Below are 24,932 nucleotides of genomic sequence, written 5' to 3'. Positions count from 1 at the left end.
ATAAGGATCAACCCCTTCAGCAGGGATTAGGTCAGTCCCACTCAAACCTACAGCTCAGGAGTAAGGCAATGGAGAGGGTCCCAGAGGAAGATCAGAGTATGATTTGATTAAGGGACGGAAGATGTTTTGTATAAGTGTCTACTAGATGACAAGTATCATGCTATACCGTAGGGATATAATCCTCGAAGTCACAATTCCTGCCCTCCAGGAATTCACAGCTTATAGGAGGAGACAGACAGTTATAACACAGCACAAGAAAAGAAACACAAACCTGAGAGTATAGAAAAACTTATACTATATATAAGTATATATATAGAGTATATACTTAGTCAGCCAGGCCAAGGGACAAAGACATATTAAACAGTGTGGGGTGGGGGGCTGTCAAGGAGCTTCCTAAAAGAGGTGAATTTTGAAGGATAAGCAGAACTTCATCAAGTGAAGAAGGAGAGAAGGAATTTCTAAGCACAGAGAACAACATGATCAAAGGCATAGTAAAAACAATTAGTTCAGAATGACTGGTACATAAAGTATGTGTAAGGATGGGGAGAGCAAGCTGTTGGGGAAGAGTGGTGAAATGTGAGGATGGAGAGGCCAGCAGACCCCACATCAGGTCAGATTTATGCTGAGAGCTACGTGGCAGTGGCAGGACCTCAACAGTTGAAAATCTAGGGTACGGGTAAAGTAAAAGATCAGGCAGAAGAAAAGGAACCAGGAAAAATGTGTTACCAGAGAAGTTAAAGGACTCGGGTGAAATAGAAGAGGAAAACATTTTTAAACGAAAATGACAAAAAGGGGTAGTTGCTGCAAAGAGATTAGGTTGGATAAAGTCTGGGAAGACTTGTGATTAGTAATTGATGTTGACCTTAACCTCTGACAGAGCAGCTTCAGTGATGGTGGAAGGACCAGGATTGCCTGGAAGTTAGTGAATGGGAGTTAAAAGTTGAAAGAATGACAGTACACTACTCTTTCAAAAATGTTTATATTTTGCAATAAATACACACTCGGGAACTTCCCTTCAGAAATTTATACTAAAGAAAAAAATGGGAACATGTGAAAAGACTTATTTGTAAAGGTTGTAATGTTAATTATAGCAAATAATGGGAAATAACCCCATGATTATGGTTTAAAATGGCTAAATTAAAATGCATCCATAGAATGGAAATTTTCATACAGTAATTAAAAACATAGAATACTCATTGACAGAAATGTCAACTTACAAAACAGAATACCCAGAATGCTTTCAATGTTGACATAAATGACTATTATAAGTGCATAGAAATAATACTGGGAGGATACAAACCCAAATGTCAACACTGATGATTACTTTTCAGAAGTGTGATTATGGATGTTAGAAATATGTTCCATTATTTGTACTTCCCAATTTTTCTACTACTTTATTACTTTTATAATGGAAATAAAAAGAGCTTGCCCATAGTAAAAGGAGAAATAAATTAACTTCAAAGCAAATATGCTTAGGCTTCTCTAGGCTGGAGAATATTTGAGCTCACTTACAGTTGAAAGAAAAAGAAGAGGCAAGATTGAAGCTAGGGGAGAGGGAGAAGGAGATAGACCCTGAAAGATGAGGGGGTACACAGGGATAAAGGCCCAAGGGACATGAGGTGAGGATGACAGAGGACCCAAAGGCAATGCAAAAGAGAAGTGATCACGGAGGCACAATCACCTGCCACTCGGTGTGTGGAGAGCAGGGAGAAGATTAAGGGGATGGAGGAGAATGGAAGAGGTTTACTTACAACAGCTGCTGTGGGGAATTAGGAAATCAATTAACAATAAGTGAAGGGATTGTAAAGAGGCTCCAAGGGAGGGCCCAGCTGCCACAGAGGAACAGGAATTGACCCCACTGTCAGTTAATTTATTAGCTACAGCTAAAGAGAAATATGTGGCCTGGATCCGTCCAATGCATATCCAAATAATATCCAGAAGACCTGACCCAGGCTAAGTACACCCACTAAGGACCATACTAATGTACTGGCTAATGTAAGCCCATCTCTTCCAGTTTGGTCTCATGCAGTTGTACATCTTCATTGTAATCATTATTAAAAAATAAATCAAAATAAAGGAAATGAGTGAAGCCAATAAAATGAAAAAGAGTCTAAGGAAAAGACACTTTATCAGCCAAAATGATGAAATGTTAAAAGATCACTAACACATTGAACCAAAATACACAGCCAGCTGTTCCCAGGACTGCTGGTGCTTGTTCAGTTCCTCAATGAGTGAGTGCAAAACTTGTCCTAGTGTCTGATTATTTATAAAGAGTCTCTGACAGGTAGATGATTACAAGATATCCCTGTCTCATATGGTATCAGACTTTCCTATCTGACTAGTATAATCATTAGTATTCACCTTGAAGGGGAAGTATCAGCAAATTCAAGATTGTTAGAAAACAAGCAGAATCCTCATATTATATAGTTTGTGTTTTTTGGAATCACTCCTTGGACTGAAAGGAGTCCAAATCATATATCTGATAAGGGACTGATATTAAGAATATATAAAAACTCATAAAATGCAAAAACAAATATAACCCAATTAAAAAGTGTACAAAGGACAGGAATAGACATTTCTCCAAAGAATATACACTAACAGCCAACAGACACATGAAAAGGTGCTCAGTACCACTAGGGAAATGCAAATCAAAACCACAGTGAGATTCCAGTTCACACCCATTAGGATGGAGACTATTATTATTTTTTTAAAAGGTAAAAAAACAAAGTGTTGGCAAATTTGGAACCCTTATGCACTGCTAGTGGGAATGTAAAATGATGTAGCTGCTGTCAAAAACAGTGTGTGGTCCATAAGAAATTAACCATAGAATTAGCATATGATTCAGCAACAGTCTTTTTGGATATATACCCAAGGAACTGAAATCAGGAATTCAAACAGATATTTCTAAACCAATGTTCATAACAATATTATTCACAATAGCCAAAAGGTGGAAATAACTCAAATGTCCTTTGATGAATGAATAAACAAAATGCACATATATACAAAAGGTTTTTGTTCAGCCTCAAAATAATGAAATTCTGATACATAATACAACATGGATGAATCTTAAAAACACAGCCAGAAATAAATAAGCCAGAAACAAAAAGACAAATATTCCATGATTTCACTTGTATGAGGTAACTGTGTTCAGTCACTCAGTCTTGTCCAACTCTTTGCGACACCATGGGTTATAGCCCACCAGGCTTCTCCCTCCATGGGATTCTCCAGGCAAGGATACTGGAAGTGGGTTGCCATTTCCTTCTCCAATGAGGTAATTAAAGTAGTTAAATTCACAGAGACAGAAAGTAGTCTAGTGGTTATTAGTATCTGGGGGAGAGAAGAATGGGGAGTTATTATTGAATAGATACAGAGTTTCAGTTTGGGATGATGAAAAATTTCTGATGTTGGAAAGTCATGATGGATGCACGATAATGTGTACTTAAAGATGCTTACTTCTTGGAAGGAAAGTTATGACCAACCTAGATAGCATATTCAAAAGCAGAGACATTACTTTGCCAACAAAGGTTCGTCCAGTCAAGGCTATGGTTTTTCCTGTGGTCATGTATGGATGTGAGAGTTGGACTGTAAAGAAGGCTGAATGCCGAAGAATTGATGCTTTTGAACTGTGGTGTTGGAGAAGACTCTTGAGAGTCCCTTGGACTGCAAGGAGATCCAACCAGTCCATTCTGAAGGAGATCAGCCCTGGGATTTCTCTGGAAGGAATGATGCTAAAGCTGAAACTCCAGTACTTTGGCCACCTCATGGGAAGAGTTGACTCATTGGAAAAGACTCTGATGCTGGGAGGGCTTGGGGGCAGGAGGAGAAGGGGACGACAGAGGATGAGATGGCTGGATGGCATCACTGACTTGATCACTCACAGATGTGAGTCTGAGTAAACTCCAGGAATTGGTGATGGACAGGGAGGCCTGGCGTGCTGCGATTCATGGGGTTGCAAAGAGTCGGACATGACTGAGCGACTGAACTGAACTGAACTGAACTGAACGCTACTGAATTGTATACTTAAAAATGGTTAAGATGGTATATTTTATGTTATATATATTTTATCACAATTAAAGAGTCTATTTAAAAAGGCTGAACATACAAAAAAAGATGGGAAAGTGCAGTTAAATGTTCACAGTGGTTACCTTTAGGGTTTGGTTTACAGGTTCTTTTTTTTCTTTACACTATTATTTTCCACATTATTAACTTCTGAAATGAGAAAAAAAGGTTTTTTTTTCACTGCTGTACCTTCTGATGAAAAATATTTCCATCAAGCACCAATTTATAAAATGTCAATAATGATTTTTTTCCAGAGCAAATATGGAGTTTACTTAAGCATTATACAAAAATAGTTACAAGTAGTCTGAATAGCAGAGAAGCAATTTTGATATTTTTTTGGTGGAGTCTAACTTGGAATCTCTTTTTTCTTTCAGATGATTATTTACTGTGTCAGCAATAATCTTTAAATTATAACTATATACTGAAGATAAGATCCAGCTTCTTAATCAATTCAACAAACATTAGTTGAACACTCAGGATGTATTGGACCTAAGCCAAGCTGCTCAAAAAACCCTTGCCCTTTGAGTCTAAATTATAAGGGGTGATCTTGATTGACTGAAAGTTTTTTCACCCTTTGCTATCACCACTTCTATCCCTGGGGGTAACCATGGTTAATCATTTGGAGTATATGCCTAAAACCCTTTTTCAGTGTACACCATATATTCTTTTTGACAAATATAGCTTTAAAAATTACTTTCTAAATTCCGCACTAACACCTTTCTATGTTGGTACAGGAAGAACTGTCTTTTGTTTGAAGTTACAAAATTGTTTGAAGTTACAAAGTAGTTCAAAGTAAAGGTACACCATTATTTATTTATTTACCCATTTTCTCACTGATGTATATTTAAATTGCCTACCACTTTTTGCAGAACTACAAAAATGATACGACAAAAATCCTTGAATATTTATCCTTGTAAGCTCCTGTAACTATTTCTGAAGCATGAATACCTAAAAGTGAAATTACTAGATCATGTCATACACTTTGAATTTATGCTACTTAACTGTATTTTATAATCCATGTGTGCTACCTTAAATCTTTCCTGGAACAATGTATTTATGTGTTTATACACAGAGTGGGGATTTTACTTTCAAAAGACACAAAACTGAAAGAGGGAACTTTGTCTTTTCAGGAAGCCCACAGAACTGGAAGTGGGTCAGGAATGTTTGGTGGAGACAGAGTAGACTGAGGGATTTTATTCTTTTTGTTGCTCAATCTCCTTTTAACCTTTTTTCTTATTTAGACAATAGAAAACAATTTTGGACAACTGCCTATAGCTTGTACCAATGAATAAAAAGACATTCTTACTGGTGAAGCTGCCCACCAACAAAATGGAGATCCCCTAGAAGCTTCCCATTATAGGAACTGTCCAAGCTGAGGTGATATGGCCCATAAGAGAGGCCACACATTGTGCTGGTTAAAAACACAGACCCAGGAGGCAGGATGTCTAGATTTGAGTCTTCCCTGGTGGCTCAGATGGTAAAGCGTCTGCCTGCAATGCGGGAGACCCTGGTTCAATCCCTGGGTTGGGAAGATCTCCTGGAGAAGAAAACGGCAACCCATTCCAGTACTCTTGCCTAGAGAATCCCACGGATGGAGGAGCCTGGTAGGCTACAGTCCATGGGGTCGCAAAGAGTCAGACATGACTGAGCGACTTCACTTTCACTTTCTGATACTTAGCTGAAAGACATTGGGCATATTACTTAATCCTTTTATGCCCCAGTTTCTTTATCAGTAAAACAGGAATAATAATAGTACCTTCCCGATAGAGTTGTTATGCATCATTTGTTCTCTCCATATTTAAAAATATCTTTCAAAAGAAAGAAGGAGGAAATTCACTTTCTAAGATTATATACCTTGTATCAGTTTTTTAAAAATCCCCATAGAAGTTAAATCACCCAAGATGGGGTTGGGAGAGAAAAGGTCTTGAGGGTAAGGCACTGATGAAGAATTCTGGTTCCCAATCCCTCAGAAGTGGGTGAATTCCAGAGTTGTTTGGGGAGCAACATCGTAACAAGGAAACCAGCAAAACACAGGAGTTGGAGAGACCATCTGAGAGAAGATTCAAAGTAATTTTAGGAAATTCTCTGGAGGGAAACAGCAAGTTAAGCATCATATCTCATCACGGTGAAGTGGAAAGAAAACTGGATGGCAGTCAGAGAATGGGGTTTTGGTTCTAACACTTGCGCCACCTTGGTCAACTGACTTCACCTGTCTGAGCCTCATTTTCCTTAAAACAAAATTACTCTGTACCTTACTTTCTTCCGCTCTCAAAATCTTTGATTCTGGCAATCAGTAACCAAATTTAGGAGACATTTGATAGTCACGGCCCTCACACTAAGGCAAATGAAATGCTGTAGTATATAGTCCTTTCATTAAGGAGGTCAAACAAGGGAATCCTGGAAGGCTGAGATGTGGAATTGGGTGCTCATTGAGGGATGTTCTCTAGGGAATAATATGGCTTAGTTGCCTCTTTCAAAGTCACAGAACCATAGACTGCCAAAACTGGAATGTATCCAGTCTCATCTTCTCATTCTGCAGATAACAGGAGGCTCAGAAAAGTTAAATGACCTGGCCAAGGTCATCTAGCAATATGTACAGAGCCAAGACTAGACCTCAACCTTCTTAACAGGTCAGAGTTTTTCCCACTATCCCTGCTGTCTGTAAACGTGAGGCCACAAGGGCCTAGCACACAGTAAGTATTCACTCACATGGTTTTTAATTGAAGAGTATGTTGGACACAGCAGGGCTGGGGCTAGGGTAAGGCAGAGGGGGTACTAGTGTCAGGTGCCAACTTAAAGGGGGAACACAAAAAACTCAGCATTCAAAACATAATATTTTTAATGCACTATCTAAAAAATTAAAAATCCATGAACAAAATACACAATATCAAAATTCTAAATAAAGACAGAATTGGACTCTGCACTTGTGCAAACCTGCCTCACCCATCTCATCCAACTGGAACTCTGGTTACAATAAAATTTTGTTTACAAAAGAAGGTGACTAGCCACAGCCATAGTTTGCACATTTGTTTATAATACTGCATTAAAACATTATCTTGATTTCTGATCTTTTTGATGTCCCCTTAAATTTTGCACTTATGGGGAATGTCTTACTCTTTACACCCTAGTGTTGCCCCTCAGGCCCAGGGCATACTATACCTAAAAACCCCAGGTATCCTGGCCTGAGGTGGAAGGCTCCCGAAAGGGAATCTGGGGGAGGGATGGGTTTTGAGGATACACGAATTTCCTCAGATTATAGTCAAGACACTGTGTTCACAAACCTTTCCCTGAGGAAAAGATTTTTTTTTTCCATTTAATTGGTTTATTTGTTGTTAATAAATTGGCATCACGTGAAGAAGTGAGGGTGTGCTCCAAGGCAGGCTCCTGTGTGCAGTCTCAGGCCAGAGACACTGCCTTGAGGCAGGGGCAGGACACAACAGGGCACCGCCAACCTGTGCCACAGGGATGGCAGGAAAAGCCCCACACAGACTCCTGGGGGAGCCCCTTTGGGATGAACACAGTGGGAACAGAGCAAACAGGCCTTAGTCTTCACAGTCGCAAAAGACCCCCAAAAGATTAAGAAGCCCTGCCACAGAACGAGGGAGGAAGTCTGCGTCTAATATCCATCCATCCTGCTGCTGCTGCTGCTAAGTCACTTCAGTCGTGTCCCACTCTGTGCGACCCCATAGACGGCAGCCCACCAGGCTCCTCTGTCCATGGGATTCTCCAGGCAAGAACACTGGAGTGGGTTGCCATTTCCTTCTCCAATGCATGAAAGTGAAAGTGAAGTCCCGCAGTCGTGTCCGACTCCGCGACCCCATGGACTGCAGCCTACCAGGCTCCTCTGTCCATGGGATTTTCCAGGCAAGAGTACTGGAGTGGGGTACCATTGCCATCCATCCTACCCCCCCCCATTTTCCCGACTCCTCATTTCTCCATTATTCTTCCTGCATTAAATGCACCCCTTTGAGAAAAGACTTTCTCACCGAAGTGCAAATGACTTGGTAAGACACAAATCCCTGTTTATTCACTTCGTTCAAAAGCCGAATAGCACTGAAACATGTATATTATCACATGTGAAACAGATCGCCAGTCCAGGTTTGATGCATGAGACAGGGCACTCAGGGCTGCTGCACTGGGATGACCCTGAGGGATGGGATGGGGAGGGCGGTGGGAGGGAGGGTCAGGATGGGGAACACATGTACACCCACGGCTGATTCATGTCAACGTATGGCAAAAACCACTACAATATTGTAAAGTAATAAGCCTCCAATTAAAAGTAATAAATAATTTTTTTTTAAAAAGCCATGGGCCAATGTTAATAGTCTCTTAAGGTAGCAATTTAAATAATAGGAACAAGCTTTAGGAGGCTTCTCCCTGGCCTTCCACCTCAAATCCCTTCCATCATCACGCGTCCTCAGAGGCTTCCTAACCCTTCCCTGGTGTGTCTCAACACTTGCAAATAGCCACAGCCAACATATGACAAGGTGACATGTCGTGGAGAGTAAGTAAAACACAACACCTGCTGAAAAAGAAACATTCTCGCAGAGGGAGGCAACTTAGCACACCAGTTACCTTTCTTCTCTGGGCTTTGCCTTCACAGGCCTCAGAAACGCTCAGGCCACAAGCACTCAGGACCGGAAACGTGGGGGCGGGGCCCGCGCAGGGGCTCACGGGAATAGGCGGGGCCACGACACCCCTACAGCTGCCGTGGCCCTGATTGAAAGTTGATTAATAGTTCCCTGCTTCTGGCTACCAATGCTACTGCAATCGAACTGGCAAATATTTACCTTGGAATCCGAGTGACTGAAAATATTTGGTTGGAGCCAGATGCGTCGCGTGTCTGTCCCAGAAATATTAGCTAAAGGAGTGATTTAGGAAAATAAAATGGTGGGTGGGGTACCTGCCTGACCGAGATGTTTACTTTCCTCTGGCTCCTGCAGATCAAGTGGAGCTTCTGAAAATCCCGGAGGGAATATGAACAGCTGTGAAGCAGGCCAGACCGGGAGAGAGAGCGCGTCAGTTTTGGTTTGGGGCGGATAGTTTTACATAAATCAAAGATGTGGAAATTTCATCTTCCTTAAAGGCAGTTGTTAGTCGCTCACTCGTGTCCGACTCTTTGCGACCCCATGGACTATAGCCCCCCAGGCTCCTCTCTTAGTAATGCTCTCAAAACAATTGACCCTGGAGGAATAAATTGTGAAGTGGTTTTGTTATATTTTCAGTTCTAGAGAAGGCAATGGCAACCCACTCCAGTATTCTTGCCTGGAAAATCCCATGGACGGAGGAGCCCGGTAGGCTGCAGTCCATGGGGTCGCTAAGAGTCGGGCACATCGGAGAGACTTCACTTTCACTTTTCACTTTCATGCATTGGAGAAGGAAATGAAAACCCACTCCAGGATTCTTGCCTGGAGAATCTCAGGGATGGGGGAGCCTGGTGGGCTGCCGTCTATGGGGTCGCACAGAGTCGGACACGACTGACGCGACTTAGCAGCAGCAGAGCTCATCTAAAGTAAGAGCACAGTACTAGTGCTTGGGAACCAACAACTCCTATTAGAAATGCTGTTTTCTGAGCAGCTTGTCTGTCCTGAGGTGTGCGTGAGACAATTCATATAACTCAACTTTGAACAAGATGCTGACAACATGCCTGGCACTGTGGTCAACTCCATTGGCCCATTGTTTAGCAATTCTCACAACCAGCACAAACCTGGGATGAGTTTTCATTCGTTAGCTGCATTTCATAGGTAAGAATAAACTACAGAACACTGAATGACTTCCCCAAGATTTCAAGGCTCATGAGTGGCAGAACTGGGACTGAAACTTAGTCTAACTAGGCTCTTTGCCTCCCCTTGAGAGCTCAGTGATTTTGAGGTGCATTCAGTTCAGTTCAGTCACTCAGTCATGTCCGACTCTCTGTGACCCCATGAATTGCAGCCCGCCAGGCCTCCCTGTCCATCACCAACTCCCGGAGTTCACTCATGTCCATCGAGTCGGTGATGCCATCCAGCCATCTCATCCTCTGTCGTCCCCTTCTCCTCCTGACCCCAATCCCTCCCAGCATCAGAGTTTTTTCCAAAGAGTCAACTCTTCGCATAAGGTGGCCAAAGAACTGGAGTTTCAGCTTCAGCATCATTCCCTTTAAAGAAATCTCAGGGCTGATCTCCTTCAGAATGGACTGGTTGGATCTCCTTGCAGTCCAAGGGACTCTCAAGAGTCTTCTCCAACACCACAGTTCAAAAGCATCAATTCTTCGGTGCTCAGCTTTCTTCACAGTCCAATTCTCACATCTACATCTATACATGACCACTGGAAAAACCATAGCCTTGACTAGACGGACCTTTGTTGGCAAAGTAATGTCTCTGCTTTTCAATGTGCTATCTAGGTTGGTCGAAACTTTCCTTCCAAGGAGTAAGCGTCTTTTAATTTCATGGCTGCAGTCACTATCTGCAGTGATCTTGGAGCCCAGAAAAATAAAGTCTGACACTGTTTCCACTGTTTCCCCAACTATTTCCCATGAAGTGATGGGACCAGATGCCATGATCTTCGTTTTCTGAATGTTGAGCTTTAAGCCAACTTTTTCACTCTCCTCTTTCACTTTCATCAAGAGGCTTTTGAGTTCCTCTTCACTTTCTGCCATAAGGGTGGTGTCATCTGCATATCTGAGGTGATTGATATTTCTCCTGGCAACCTTGATTCCAGCTTGTGCTTCTTCCAGCCCAGCGTTTCTCATAATGTACTCTGCATAGAAGTTAAATAAGCAGGGTGACAATATACAGCCTTGACGTACTCCTTTTCCTATTTGGAACCTGTCTGTTTTTCCATGTCCAGGTCTAACTGTTGCTTCCTGACCTGCATATAGGTTTCTCAAGAGGCAGGTCAGGTGGTCTGGTATTCCCATCTCTTTCAGAATTTTCCACAGTTTATTGTGATCCACACAGTCAAAGGCTTTGGCATAGTCAATAAAGCAGAAATAGACATTACTGGCCTGTAATTCTACAGGTGAAGGGAATGAGACTCCTGCTGCTAATTGGGAGGCTTTGTGTCTGTAGCCAAAGATAACTTCTTTCACTGATCCCTATTGCTATCATATGTGGCGCTGGAAGATGCTGCTTGTGAGGAAAGTGAAATTTAAATATAACTAAAATAAGCCTCTAGTAAAGAATTCAAAAAAAAAGGAGTCAATATTTGATTTCTTTTTCAAATGTAAAGAGAATAAAGGGTATGTGGGTGTTTGGACTCAATTAACAGTCTTCACCTCTCAAGGGAAGAAACAAAGCCTCAGAGGAGGCAAACTGAATACCTGGGATCCATTACATATTGGACCCACTTTCTCCAACCACCCTTAACATAATCTTAAACTAGAATCTGTGTCTAAAACCATAACTTTTTTTTTCTTTTTTTTTTTCATAATTTTTTAAAAGAGGTGATATTCAATCAAATACTTTGAGGAGAACTGATTTTTAGATCAACTAATTGTTTTAAATTGAACTAATTATTTTTTTAGATCTGATTCTGTTAACAGAAACTATGTGATATCAAATTAAAGTCACCAAAATATAATTTCCAGATTCCCAGTCTCTTAGCCTAAAAACCTTCAAATTGGGCTCCCCTGGTGGCTCAGCAGGAAGGAATCTGCCTGCCACTGCAAGAGACACGGGTTCCATCCCTATCCAGGAAGATCCCACATGCTACAGCGCAACTAAGCCCACGAGCCACAACTACCATGCCTGTGCCCTAAAGCCCAGTAGCCACAACCACTGAGCCTCATATGCTGCAGCTACTGAAGCCCACATGCCCTGGAGCCTGTGCTCCCCAGCAAGAGAAGCCACCACAGTGAGAAGCCTGTGCACCGCAAGGAAGAGTAGCACCTGCTTGCCTCAACCAGAGAAAAGCCTGGGCAGCAACGAAGACCAAGCACAGCCAAATAAATATAAAATTATTAAAAACAAAAAACTTCAAATCATCTTAGCACCTATCTCACCTTTCTCAGCTATTCACATATCCCTCAAAACTTTCAGTGACTCTCCTCTGTGTTGAGATGACCACCTAGCTCTAGCCCACCATTCTAGGCACTCCTTAATCTGTCCCAGGCTAACTGGATGCTCAAGCATGAGAACCAGGATTTATTATTCAGTCTAGCAACTGCATCATCTAGTCAGCTCCTAGCTCACCCTCCTTTGGAGCACAGAGCCATATTTGGATCATATATTAATATACACTTTCGGGGTCTTGCTAACATCTTTCTATCTTCTCCAACGCCATACAAAAAGAAGGCATTAAAGAGCAGCAGGTAATAAATGGGAATTAAATGTTAGCTTGTGTTAACTGCCAGCAAGTAGTATATACTTATTAAATGTAAGGTATTTTTAAAAATGTAAGCTATGTTTTAATGATAATAATAATAGATGTTTATTGAATGAGTGGATGAATGAAATAAATTCCAAACAAAAAAAATCTATGAAAATATGCCAAGTTTTGTTAATGTAAGTCTGGAGACATAAAGTAAAAGAACATATATATATTCCCTGGAAATATCCAGTAAACTGAGGCAATATTTGGGGGTCAAAATTTCCAGTTGTACATGTATAGACATGTTTAAGATATAAAAAGCCATAGGAACCTTAAAGTTTTGAATGGATGGATAGTCTACATCAGATTTTAATCTCAGCACCTTGAAGTTCTCCGTTCTTTCTGTTGCAATAAATATCCTCACGAATTCAGTAGTTTTTTTTTTTTTTAAAGTAAACTCTAAAATAGAGTTTTACTTCCAGAAGAAAAAAAAAAAAGACTTTATCAGTTTAACCAAAAGTGATATATAAATGAATTTCAAACTCAGTAGTCAAATACTACAGTGAGCTACCTCAAGTATTTTAATATATAAATGCCTACTGGTACCACATGTCCTGTTGAGAACAGAGCCATTACAAATAAGTGAAGGCAATAAGCTGCTGCTGCATGTTGTGGAATAAAGCCTGCAATTTCGGAAATAGAGAACCTCTCTCCAGGAAAAACCTTTGCATGTAAGCACCTCAGCCCTAATCCTCACCTTGGCTAATGAGAGGGTACAACATCAAGACCAGAGATCCAGGGAATGAAGAAATGTTTCTAACACTATCTTTCCTTCCTTCCTTCTTTTGATCCAAAAGGAAAACAAAGTTATGTAAAATTGAAACATTGTAAACACAACACTCAGTGAAGTCTCTCCAAATTCCATCCCACTTCACCCATCCCCGGGTATCATTGTTAACATTTTGACCCACATTCCTTCAATTTTTTCCCCATCATATGCTAAAATTATTATTGTTACCATTGATTTTTATCAGAATGGAATCATTACTTTATATACCAAAGACTTGCTTTGCTACCTGTTGAATTCCTAGCATTACAATATATAGCCCACGACTCTACTGATGGGTTTTTACTGATATTTCACAATTTTAAACAATGCTCTGGTAGACATCCTTTACACATATCATTTTGCTTATGACACTGCTTTCAGACAGGCCAGATCCCATGTTCAAAAACTGCAGAGGAGGAACTTTAGTTCAATAGATTTTTTTTAGTGATAAAGCAGTTAGTCGGTCAGTGGAACAGTTTCTAGGCAGATTAGATAAAACCCTTCTTGGGAACAGAAGGAATCATGCCACAAGTAAATTCAAGGGAACTTCACAAGTGGCTCTCTGCCCTCCTCCCTCAGCAGCCATCACACAGACCACGTTTATCTTTGGAAGCTGAACCAGCTATCTTTGATACCTGCGTTTCCTTGGCAACGCCTAGACCTGGAGAACACCACCATCATATTACAACGTGTGTAAAATCCATAAAGGGCATGCATTTGTGAATTAGGAGAATGTCAGGGAGAGGGGATTCAAGAAGTTCAACAATCAAGGCTTTCAGCTGACAGGGGTGCATTTGAAAAGTCTTTTGTAATTAGGAGGATGTCAAGAAAGTGGGTTTGTTTGATAGCTTCAGGCTGTCTGGCAGCCCAACCCCAGGGCTTTGGTGCAGAGCTGTGAGCCTGCTGGCTTCTCTGAGAGTCTCGAATCCCTGCCATCCTAGCTGGGCTGGGTGCCTTTGACAAGTCTCCTCTAAGTGGGGGCTTTCCTTTGTCCCCACTCAGTGGCCTCCAAGCTTGTCAAGTTCTGGTATAGAGCAAAAATACTGCTTCCTACTCCACGGGGACTGAACTTCTTGTGAGTGTCTGTTGTGAGTGCTGTGAAACGACCACTCACCCAAACTATTTCTGAACACACACACCCCATTTTTTGTTTTGGTTTGAGTAAGATTTTCTCGTTATTTTGGTTAATGAGGACTTCAAAATACAGAACCACCCAATTTGAACTTGTCTTCCAACCCCCTCCAACTCCCTCATTTTACAGATGAACAAACTACGGCCCCAAGTGTGAATGACTAGCCTAAGTTTATACACCTTGAGAATAATAGAGCTTTTAAATTCCTACAGATTACCACCTGTCTTTTAATTAGTATTACTGACTTGTTAATATCAAGGAACAGCGAGAATTAGAACTTGCTTATTAAAAAGGTCCTTGTCTTGAATGCCACAGAGCTCTACCAACACAGAAATAACAGTTATAACAACAATAATTGTTATTTGTTGTATATCATTATTTGTTAGTAAAAGAATATTATTAAAATGATAATATGTCAGGCATCATTCTAAATGCACTAGATCCTATTACTATCTGTTATTTTTTTTCCCTCTTTCTTGCTTTGCTTCCTCTTACTAAATTTGGCCATGCCACGTAGCATGTGGGAATCTTAATTCCCCGACCAGGGATTGATCCTGTGGCCCTTGCATTGGAAGCACAGTCTTAACCACTGGATCACCCTGGAACTCCTTTGCTTTGCCTCCTCTTGAATTGATTTTTTTTTCTACTTCCATTTCCTTCTAATTGTTTGAAAAATATACCCACTGTTTATTTTTCAGGGATTCCACTAGCTGGTTTAGCATGCTGACTTAAGTGAAAGTGAAGTCGCTCAGTCGTGTCAGACTCTTTGCTACCCCGTGGCCTGTAGCCCACCAGGCTCCTCCGTCCATGGGATTCTCCAGGCAAGAATACTAGAGTGGGTTGCCATTTCCTTCTCCAGGATGCTGACTTAAAGTCTAAAGTAATTCTCTTCACTTTACTCCTAAATAACCAAGGACCTTGGACAATTTTAATTCTACTATAAGCCCAGTATCTTTACTGTAGTCTATTTTCCCTCCAAAAATTAGACTTTGTTATAGTATGTTTTACCACAGTCTATATTTGAGATATGACTTCATATTTACCGATACGTTTATTTAACATTCCTTTTTGTACCTCAAGCTTTTCACTTTTTATTCTAAAGTACATCCTTTAGGATCTCCTTTACTGAGGGTCTTTGTATGATATACTCTCTCAGGTTATTGGGAGCAGGACAGGATGTTTTTATTGCTTTTCTCTGTTTTGATTTCCTAGGAATATTTTTTGTGTAATACCTTTCCATGAAATAAAGCTTTATGGGACATGGAGTTCTAGATTGATAGCTATCTTTTCTCAGCACATTGAAGAAACTCATACAATGTGTTTTCTTCTAGACTTGTTCTTACAAAGTGAATTATGAGTCTAATTGTTCATTTCTATAGGTGATTTTTCTCTTCTCTGGGTACTTTAAGATCTCACTCTCAATCTCTTGCTCTCTTTCAATTTGTTTGTATTCTGCTGTTTCACTATGATTTCACTATGATGTGTCTAGGGGAGAATATATTTTAATACATGCTGCTTGAAATTCACTGTGTTTCCTGGATCTAAGAAATACTGGCTCTTTTGCATTCTTACTATATTTTCCTAGAACTCTGCTTATTGGACCTTTACATTAGCCTAAGGTACATTAGTATCTTAGGTTATTTAAGTATCAATAACATCAGATACGCAGATGACACCACCCTTATGGCAGAAAGAGAAGAGGAACTAAAGAGCCTCGATGAAAGTGAAAGAGGAGAGCAGAAAAGTTGGCCTAAAACTCAACATTCAGAAAACTAAGATCATGGCCCCATTATCTTAGTGATCTGGTCCCATCACTTCATGGCAAATAGATGGGGAAACAGTGGAAGTAGTGGCAGACTTTATTTTTGGGGGGCTCCAAAATCACTGCAGATGGTGACTGCAGCCATGAAATTAAAAGACGTTTACTCCTTGGAAGGAAAGTTATGACCAACCTAGACAGCATATTAAAATGCAGAGACATTACTTTGCCAACAAAGGTCCGTCTAGTCAAGGCTGTGGTTTTTCCAGTAGTCATGTATGGATGTGAGAGTTGGACTATAAAGAAAGCTGAGCACCAAAGAATTGATGCTTTTGAACTGTGGTGTTGGAGAAGACACTTGAGAGTCCCTTGGACTGTAAGGAGATCCAACCAGTCCATCCTAAAGGAAATCAGTCCTGAATATTCATTGGAAGGACTGATGTTGAAGCTGAAACTCCCATACTTTGGCCACCTAATGTGAAGAACTGACTCATTAGAAAAGACCCTGAATCTGGGAAAGATTGAAGGCAGAAGAAGAAGGGGACAACAGAGGATGAGACGGTTGGATGGCATCTCCGACTCAATGGACATGAGTTTGAGCAGGCTCCAGGAGTTGGTGATCGACAGGGAAGCCTGGCATGCTGCAGTCTACGGGGTCGCAAAAAGTCGGACACAACTGAGCAACTGAACGGAACTCAACGAACTAGTCTCTTTATAATAGGGTTCTCTTTTTATGTTAGTCTAATACATGTGGAAATATCTTCAGATATTCAGTTCTCTGATTTTCTTCATCTATGACTAACTTCTTTTTAATGCATTGAGGGGTACAGCCTTATTGAGGCATAATCAACATAAAATAAACTGTACCTATTCAGTGTGTACACTTCGATGAATTTTGACATACAGATATACTCATGAAATCATCACGGCAACCAAAATAATAAATAAATCATTTATCACTAAAACTTTTTCTCCAGTTTTTCCCTACTACTATCTCTTTTCAAACAATCATTGATTTGCTTCTATCATTATAGATTAATTTGCATTTTCTAGAATTTTATACATATGTAATTATACAGCATGACTTCTTTTTTTTAAGTGTGATTTCTTTCACTCAACAAAATTATTCGAGAATTTGTCAGTGTTGTCAGGTCTATCAATTGTTGCTGTTTTTATTGCTGAGTAGTACTCCACTATACAGATATAACAGTTTATCTTGTCACTTGTTGGATATTTCCAGTTCTTGGCTGTTACAAATTAAGTTGTTATGAACATTTCATGTACATCTTGTTATGGACATAAGCTTTCATTTCTTAGGTAAATATTTAGGAATGGGATAGCTGAGTTATATTGTACACATACTTTTAACTTCTTTTAAAGACACTGCCAAAGGTTTTCCAAAGTGATTGTATCATTTTACATTTCCATCAGCAGCGAATGAGAGTTCCAGTTCTCCACATCCTTGTGAGGCTTTTTGCTTATAGCTATTCTAGTTGATACGTAGTTGTATTACACTGTGGTTTTTAAAATTTCAATTTTACTTTTTGGCTGCCCTAGGCTTTTGTTGCTGTCTGTGGGCTTTCTCTAGTTGCAGCAAGTGGGAGCTGCCACTGCCTAGTTTCCCTGCACAAGCTTTTCATTGCAGTGGCTTCTTTTGTTGCAGAGCACCAGCTCTAGGGCACATGGGCTCCAAAGTTGTGGTGCGTGGGCCTAGCTGCCCCATGGCATGTGGCATCTTCCTGGACCAGGGGTCAAACCCATGTCCCCTTCATCGGCAGGCAGATTCGTAACCACTGGACCACCAAGGAAGTCCTGGTCTTATCTTTTTATTGCCTTCCTCCTGCTTACTTTGAGTGTTGTTTATTCTTCCTTTTCTAGTTTCTGGGGAAATAACAATTCTAATATAGGTATTCAGTGATATAAACTTCCCTCTAAGCACTCTTTACTGAATCCCACAGATGTTGATGTGTATTTTTATTTTTATCAATTCAAAATACTTTCTAAGTTTCCTTTTTATTTCCTCCTTGACTCATGTGATACTTAGAAGCATGATATTTTGCTTCTAAATATTAGGATATTTCAAGATATCTTTGTTATTGATTTCTAATTTAATTCCATTATGATCAGAAATAAAATTTGCATATTTGAATCACTTAAAATATATTGGTATTTCTTCTGTGGCTCAGAATATGGTCTATGTTGGTAAATAATCTTTTTTTTAATTTTAAAAAGAATATGTGTTTTATGTGTACTTTAAAAAATATGTATCCTGCTCCTGTTGGATAGAATGTTCTGTATATATGTCAGTTGACTAAGTTTACTGAATACTGTTACTTATGTCTATTTGTTCTACCAATTATTTAGAGAATATGTGTGTGTTACACACACACAACTGAATATGTGTGTTCAGTTGTGTCCAACTCATTGGGACCTCATAGACTGTAGCCTGCCAGGCTCCTCTGTCCATGGAATTCTCCAAGCAAGAATATTGGCATGAGTTAACATTTCCTACCTCAGGGCATCTTCCCAACCCAGGGATTGAACCCGGGTTTCCCACATTGCAGGCAGATTCTTTACTGTCCAAGCCATCACAGAGGTCTATTAGAGAACAGAGTTGAAAAATCTGACTATGATTGTATATCTTTTTTCCTCTCAGTTTTATTAGTTTTTGCCACATATATTTTTAAGCTCTGCTTTTAGTTGCATTATGTAAGATTATGACATTTTCTTGAGGTCTTGTCCCTTCTGTCCCTATGAAATCATTCTCTTTATCTCTGGTAATTTTTTGCTCTGTAATCAGTTTGGTCTGACATTAATACAGGTAGATCAGCCTTCTTTTAATTACTTTTATCATGATATATCTCCATGATATATATCTACTATTCTCTTACTTTTAACCTATTTGTGTCTATATGTAAGATAGATCTTTGTTGTAGGTAGCATATAATTAGATCTTGCTTTGTCATCTACTCAGGTAATCTCTGCCTTTTAATCAGAATGTTTGGAACTGTGCTGCCCAATACAGTAGCCACCAGCCACTTCAGAAGCAAAGAGAATGGAATCAAGCATTTCCCCATATTAATATCATATGACTACCCCACCTCCACTGCCTCCAGAGCCATTTTGCTTGTTCTAAGAAGACCATGTCCACAGTGCTTCATTAAAACTTCCTTAACAGGAGCTCTCAGTTCAGTTCAGTTCAGTCACTCAGTCATGTCCGATTCTTTGTGACCCCATGGACTGCAGCACGCCAGGTCTCCCTGTCCTGGAGCCTCCAACTCCCGGAGTTTACCCAAACTCGTGTCCATTGAGTCAGTGATGCCATCCAACCCTCTCATCCTCTGTTGTCCCCTTCTCCTACCTCAATCTTTCCCAGAATCATGGTCTTTTCAAATGAGTCAGTTCTTCACATTAGGTGGCCAAAGTATTGGAGTTTGAGCTTCAACATCAGTCCTTCCAACGAATATTCAGGACTGATTTCCTTTAGGATGGACTGGTTGGATCTCCTTGCAGTCCAAGGGACTCTCAAGAGTCTTCTCCAACACCACAGTTCAAAAGCATCAATTCTTCGGCGCTCAGCTTTCTTTACAGTCCAAGTCTCACATCCATACATGACCACTGGAAAAACCATAGCCTTGACTAGACGGGCCTTTGTTGGCAAAGTAATGTCTCTGCTTTTGAATATGCTGTCTAGGTTGGTCATAACTTTCCTTCCAAGGAGTAAGCATCTTTTAATTTCATGGCTGCAGTCACCATCTGCGGTGATTTGGGACTTATGCCTATTTAAATTTAAATTATTAAAATTTAAAAATCAGTTCCTCAGTCACACTAACTGCATTTAAAATGCTCAATAGCCACATGTGGCTAGTAGCTTCTGTATTGGATAGCACTGGTTTAAATCATTTACCTTTCTATATAATGGGATTATTGATATGGCTGGGTTTGCGTCTAATATCTTGCTATTAATAACTGTTTTCTATTTATCCCATCTGTTCTTTGTTCCCTTTTTACTTCTAGAAGTTCTATTTTCTTTCAAATCTGCTTAGTCATTCTTTATTGCCATTATTCTCTGTTCATAATGTCAAGCATTCATTTAATTTCTTTAGATATATTAAATATAGATATTTCCTTATCTGATTTAACAGAGAATGTCTGTTTTGAACTATTTGGTTAGTAGTTTCCTGTTATTCTCAACATACAAAGAATGTACACATTTTGTTACCCATAAAAGATTTATCAATTTTATCACCTAAATATCACATTGATATTTCTTCTATTTTGTTTTACACTGTTGTGTAAACTCTTTTTGCAAATATGACTCAAATACCTTAGTGACATGAATATCTTAAAGTCAAGTCACCTACTTAGAAGTTAGCTAAATAAACAAAAAAATTAAGAAGTTAGCTAAATACTTCCATATAAGCAAAAATTTTTAAATACTTCATGCTGTCCTTTCACTCTGATATAGAGTGAGCCAGAGATGTTGGTGGAAGGGGCAAGCAGATAATTAATATAGTACTTTTTGTTTTGTTTTGTTCTTCTATATGGGAAAGTAGGAATAAAAATGCTGCCTTTAATTAGAATAAACCAGAGTTAATCTATGCCCTAATACAGTCCCTCCTGCTTTAGTCACCTCAAGTTAGTTTCGGTCACTGGCACTGACCAATCTTTACAGGGCAGCGTTCATCAGAGCTGCCTACTTGGCATCGAAAGGGAAAGGAGTGCTATCAGCAGTCCCCTGAAACATCTTTGTTTCTAATCCTAGATTACTGGAATGTAAAACATTATTTTGAAGTTGAATTCTAAGAGTTTAACAAATCTGTTATTAGCAAGGATTAAAAACATCCCCCATGGTCTTCCCTGGTGGCTCAGAGGTAAAGAATATGCCTGCCAATGCAGGAGACACAGGTTTGATCCCTGGTCCAGGAAGGTCCCACATGCCATGGAGCAACTAAGCCCATGCACAACTACTCAACACTATTGAACCTATGTTCTACAGCCCAGGAGATGCAACTATGGAAGCCTATGTGCCCTAGAGTCTGTGCTCTGCAACAAGAAAAGCCACCACAATCAGAAGCCTATATGCTGCAACTAGAGAGTAGCCCCTGCTCGCTGCAACTAGAGAAAGCCTGAGCAGCAATGAAGACCCAGCACAGCCAAAAATTAATTAAATTTTTAAAAAGCACCCCCCTACCTTCCCACTTACTACTACCTTGTCATCCAGATGGTTTGATACCTTATGTGCTGTGCTGTGCTTAGTTGTTCAGTCGTGTCTGACTGCGACCCCACGTACTGCAGCCCGCCAGGCTCCTCTGTCTATGGGGATTCTCCAGGCAAGAATACTGAAGTGGGTTGCCATGCCCTCCTCCAGGGGATCTTCCCAATTCAGGGATCGAACCCAGGTCTCCTGCATTACAGGCAGATTCTTAACCAGATGAGCCACCAGCAAAGCCCAAGAATACTGGAGTGGGTAGCCTATCCCTTCTCCAGGGTATCTTCCAATCCAGAAATTGAACCTGGGTCTCCTGCATTGAAGGTGGATTCTTTACCAGCTGAGCTACCAGGGAAACCCTTGACATCTTATACATTCCATGAATTATGAAGCCACAGACTTCCTCTTTGGGCTTTTAATATAATACATCTAATTTGCTAGTTATTTAGTTCCTTTCTCTTTTTATAGCCTCAGTAACCTGTGGGGATAGAATCACCAGCCAATCCTAATGTGACATAGAGAAAGGTCAAAGCTGTAAAAAAAATTCTATTAAATTTCTAAGAATACTCTAGGTACTTAATTCTGTTACTGCTGAATATCCAAATGTTAAAAATAACAAAAGTAGTTACTTCTTGTCCTAACAATTCAATGACAAGTTAAAAAATACATATTTTCTGTTTTAGTGTCAATAATTCCAATATCTGATACATCTGCGGGTCTATCTGCTGAAATTTGTTTCCAGCCATTCTCATTCATGGTGTCTTGTTTTCAGTGTTTGTCTTATGATTTAAAAAAAATTGCAGTACCTAATTGTACTTTTGATTTGCATTTCTCTAATAATCTGGTCCCATCACTTCATGGGAAATAGATGGGGAAACAGTGGAAACAGTGTCAGACTTTAGTTTTGGGGGCTCCAAAATGACTGCAGATGGTGACTGCAGCCATGAAATTAAAAGATGCTTACTCCTTGGAAGAAAAGTTATGACCAACCTAGATAGCACATTGAAAAGCAGAGACATTACTTTGCCAACAAAGGTCCGTCTAGTCAAGACTATGGTTTTTCCAGTGGTCATGTATGGATGTGAGAGTTGGACTGTGAAGAAAGCTGAGCGCCAAAGAATTGATGCTTTTGAACTGTGGGGTTGGAGAAGACTCTTGAGAGTCCCTTGGACTGCAAGGAGATCCAACCAGTCCATTCTGAAGGAGATCAGCCCTGGGATTTCTTTGGAAGGAATGATGCTAAAGCTGAAACTCCAGTACTTTGGCCACCTCATGCGAAGAGTTGACTCATTGGAAAAGACTCTGATGCTGGGAGGGATTGGGGGCAGGAGGAGAAGGGGACGACAGAGGATGAGATGGCTGGATGGCATCACTGACTTGATGGATGTGAGTCTGAGTGAACTCCGGGAGTTGGTGATGGACAGAGGCCTGGCGTGCTGGGATTCATAGGGTCGCAAAGAGTCAGACACAACTGAGCGACTGAACTGAACTGAATAATTAGTGATGCTGAGTATCTTTTCATGTGCCTACTAGCCGTCTGTATGTCTTCTTTGGAAAAATGTCTGTTAAGGTCTTTTGCACATTTTTTGATAGGATTGTTTAGTTTTTGTTGTCGTTATTGAGTTGTATCAGCTATTTGTGTGTTTTGGAGATTAAGCCCTTGATGGTCACATCATTTGTAAATATTTTCTCCCGTTCTGTAGGTTGCCTTTCTTTCTTTCTTTCTTTTTTTTCTTTTGTGGTTTCCTTTGCTGTTTAAAAGCTTGTAAGTTTAATTAGGTCCCATTTGTTTATTTTTGTTTTTATTTCTATTGCCTTGGGAGACGGACCTAAGAAAACATTGGTACAATTTATGTTAGAGAATGTTTTGCTTATGTTCTCTTCTAGGAGTTTTATGGTGTCATGTGTTACATTTAAGTCTATCAGCCATTTTGAGTTTATTTTTGTGCATAGTGTAAGGGTGTATTCTAATTTCATTGATTTACATGCAGCTGTCCAACTTTTGACATGGCTTGCTGAAGGGACTGTCTTTTTTTCATTTCATATTCTTGCCTTCTTTGTTGAAGATTAATTGACTATAGGTGTGTGGGTTTATTTGGGGGCACTCAGTCGGACATGACTGAGTGACTTCACTTTCACTTTTCACTTTCATGCATTGGAGAAGGAAATGGCAACCCACTCCAGTGTTCTTGCCTGGAGAATCCCAGGGGCGGGGGAGCCTGGTGGGCTGCCATCTATGGGGTCACACAGAGTCGGACACAACTGAAGCGACTTAGCAGCAGCAGCTATTCTGCTCCATTGATCCACATGTCTGTTTTTGTACCAATACTACACTGTTTTGATTCCTGTAGCTTTGTGGTATTGTCTGAAGTCTGGGAGAGTGATGCCTCTTGCTTTGTTTTTATTCCTCAGGATTGCTTTGGCAAATCTGGGACTTTCAGAATGGCTATCATTAAAAAGTCTACAAATAATAAGCGCAAGAGAGGGTGTGGAGAAAAGGGAATTCTCCTATACTGTTGGTGGGAATGTAAGTTGGTGATGCAACTTTGGAAAACAGTATAGAGGTTCCTCAGAAAATTAAAAATAGAATTACCACATGATCCAGCAATCCCACTCCTGGGCATATACCTGGACAAAACTATAATTCAAAAAGATATGTGCAGGGCTTCCCTGGTAGCTCAGTGGTAAGGAATCTGCCTGCCAATGTATGAGATACACATTCAATCCCTGGTCTGGGAAGATCCCACATGCCACAGGGCAACTATGCCCATGTGCCACAACTACTGAGCCTGTGCTCTGGAGCTGCAGCTACTGAAGCTTGAGTGCCCTAGAGCCCATGCTCCACAAGAGAAGCCACTGCAGTGAGAAGCCTGCATACTGCAACTAGAGAGTAGCCCCTACTTGCTACCACTAGAGAAAAGCCCAGGAAGCAACAAAGACCCAGCACAGCCAAAAATAATAAAATAAATAAATAAAATTTTATATATATATATAAAAGATACATGCATCCCTATGTTCATAACAGCACTATTCACAATAGTCAAAACATGGAAACAACCTAAATGTCTATCGATGGAGGAATGGTTAAAGAAGATATGGACACATATACAATGGAATACTATTCAGCCATAAAGAAGAATGAGATAACACCATCTGCAGCAACATGGATGCAACCAGAGACCATCATACTAAGTGAAGTGAGTCAGAAATAGACAAGTTCGATATGATATCACTTATACATGGCATCTAAAATATGGCATAAATGAACCTATCTACAAAACAGACTCACAGACATAGAGACCTGATTTGTGGTTGCCAAGGGAATAGGGGGAAAGAGAGGGATGGTCTGGGAGTTTGGGTTTGGTATGGATGTGAGAGTTGGACTGTGAAGAAAGCTGAGCACCGAAGAATTGATGCTTTTGAACTGTGGTGTTGGAGAAGACTCTTGAGAGTCCCTTGGACTGCAAGGAGATCCAACCAGTCCATTCTGAAGGAGATCAGTCCTGGGTGTTCAATGGAAGTACTGATGCTAAAACTGAAATTCCAATACTTTGGCTACTTCATGCCAAGAGTTGACTCATTGGAAAAGACCCTGATGCTGGGAGGGATTGGGGGCAGGAGGATAAGGGGACGACAGAGGATGAGATGGCTG

The 24,932-nt window shown here is 40.3% G+C and overlaps 1 protein-coding gene across 2 annotated transcripts in view; it reads left to right on the top strand.

Moving 5' to 3' along the window:
- The window catches only part of RPAP2 (RNA polymerase II associated protein 2), a 127,688-nt gene extending 122,362 nt beyond the window's left edge, over window positions 1-5,326 (top strand). For both annotated transcript variants that reach the window (XM_027536515.1, XM_027536512.1), the window contains one exon: window positions 4,434-5,326. In XM_027536515.1, coding sequence (XP_027392316.1) covers window positions 4,434-4,437 — 4 coding nt within the window. In that variant the 3' untranslated portion in view covers window positions 4,438-5,326. The remainder of the gene's footprint in view (window positions 1-4,433) is intronic.
- The last annotated feature ends 19,606 nt before the right edge of the window (window positions 5,327-24,932 follow it).

Source organism: Bos indicus x Bos taurus, chromosome 3 (assembly GCF_003369695.1).
Source record: "Bos indicus x Bos taurus breed Angus x Brahman F1 hybrid chromosome 3, Bos_hybrid_MaternalHap_v2.0, whole genome shotgun sequence".
NCBI lineage: Eukaryota > Metazoa > Chordata > Mammalia > Artiodactyla > Bovidae > Bos > Bos indicus x Bos taurus.
Note: the sequence above shows the minus strand (reverse complement) of the source record. Positions and strands in the feature narration are given on the sequence as shown.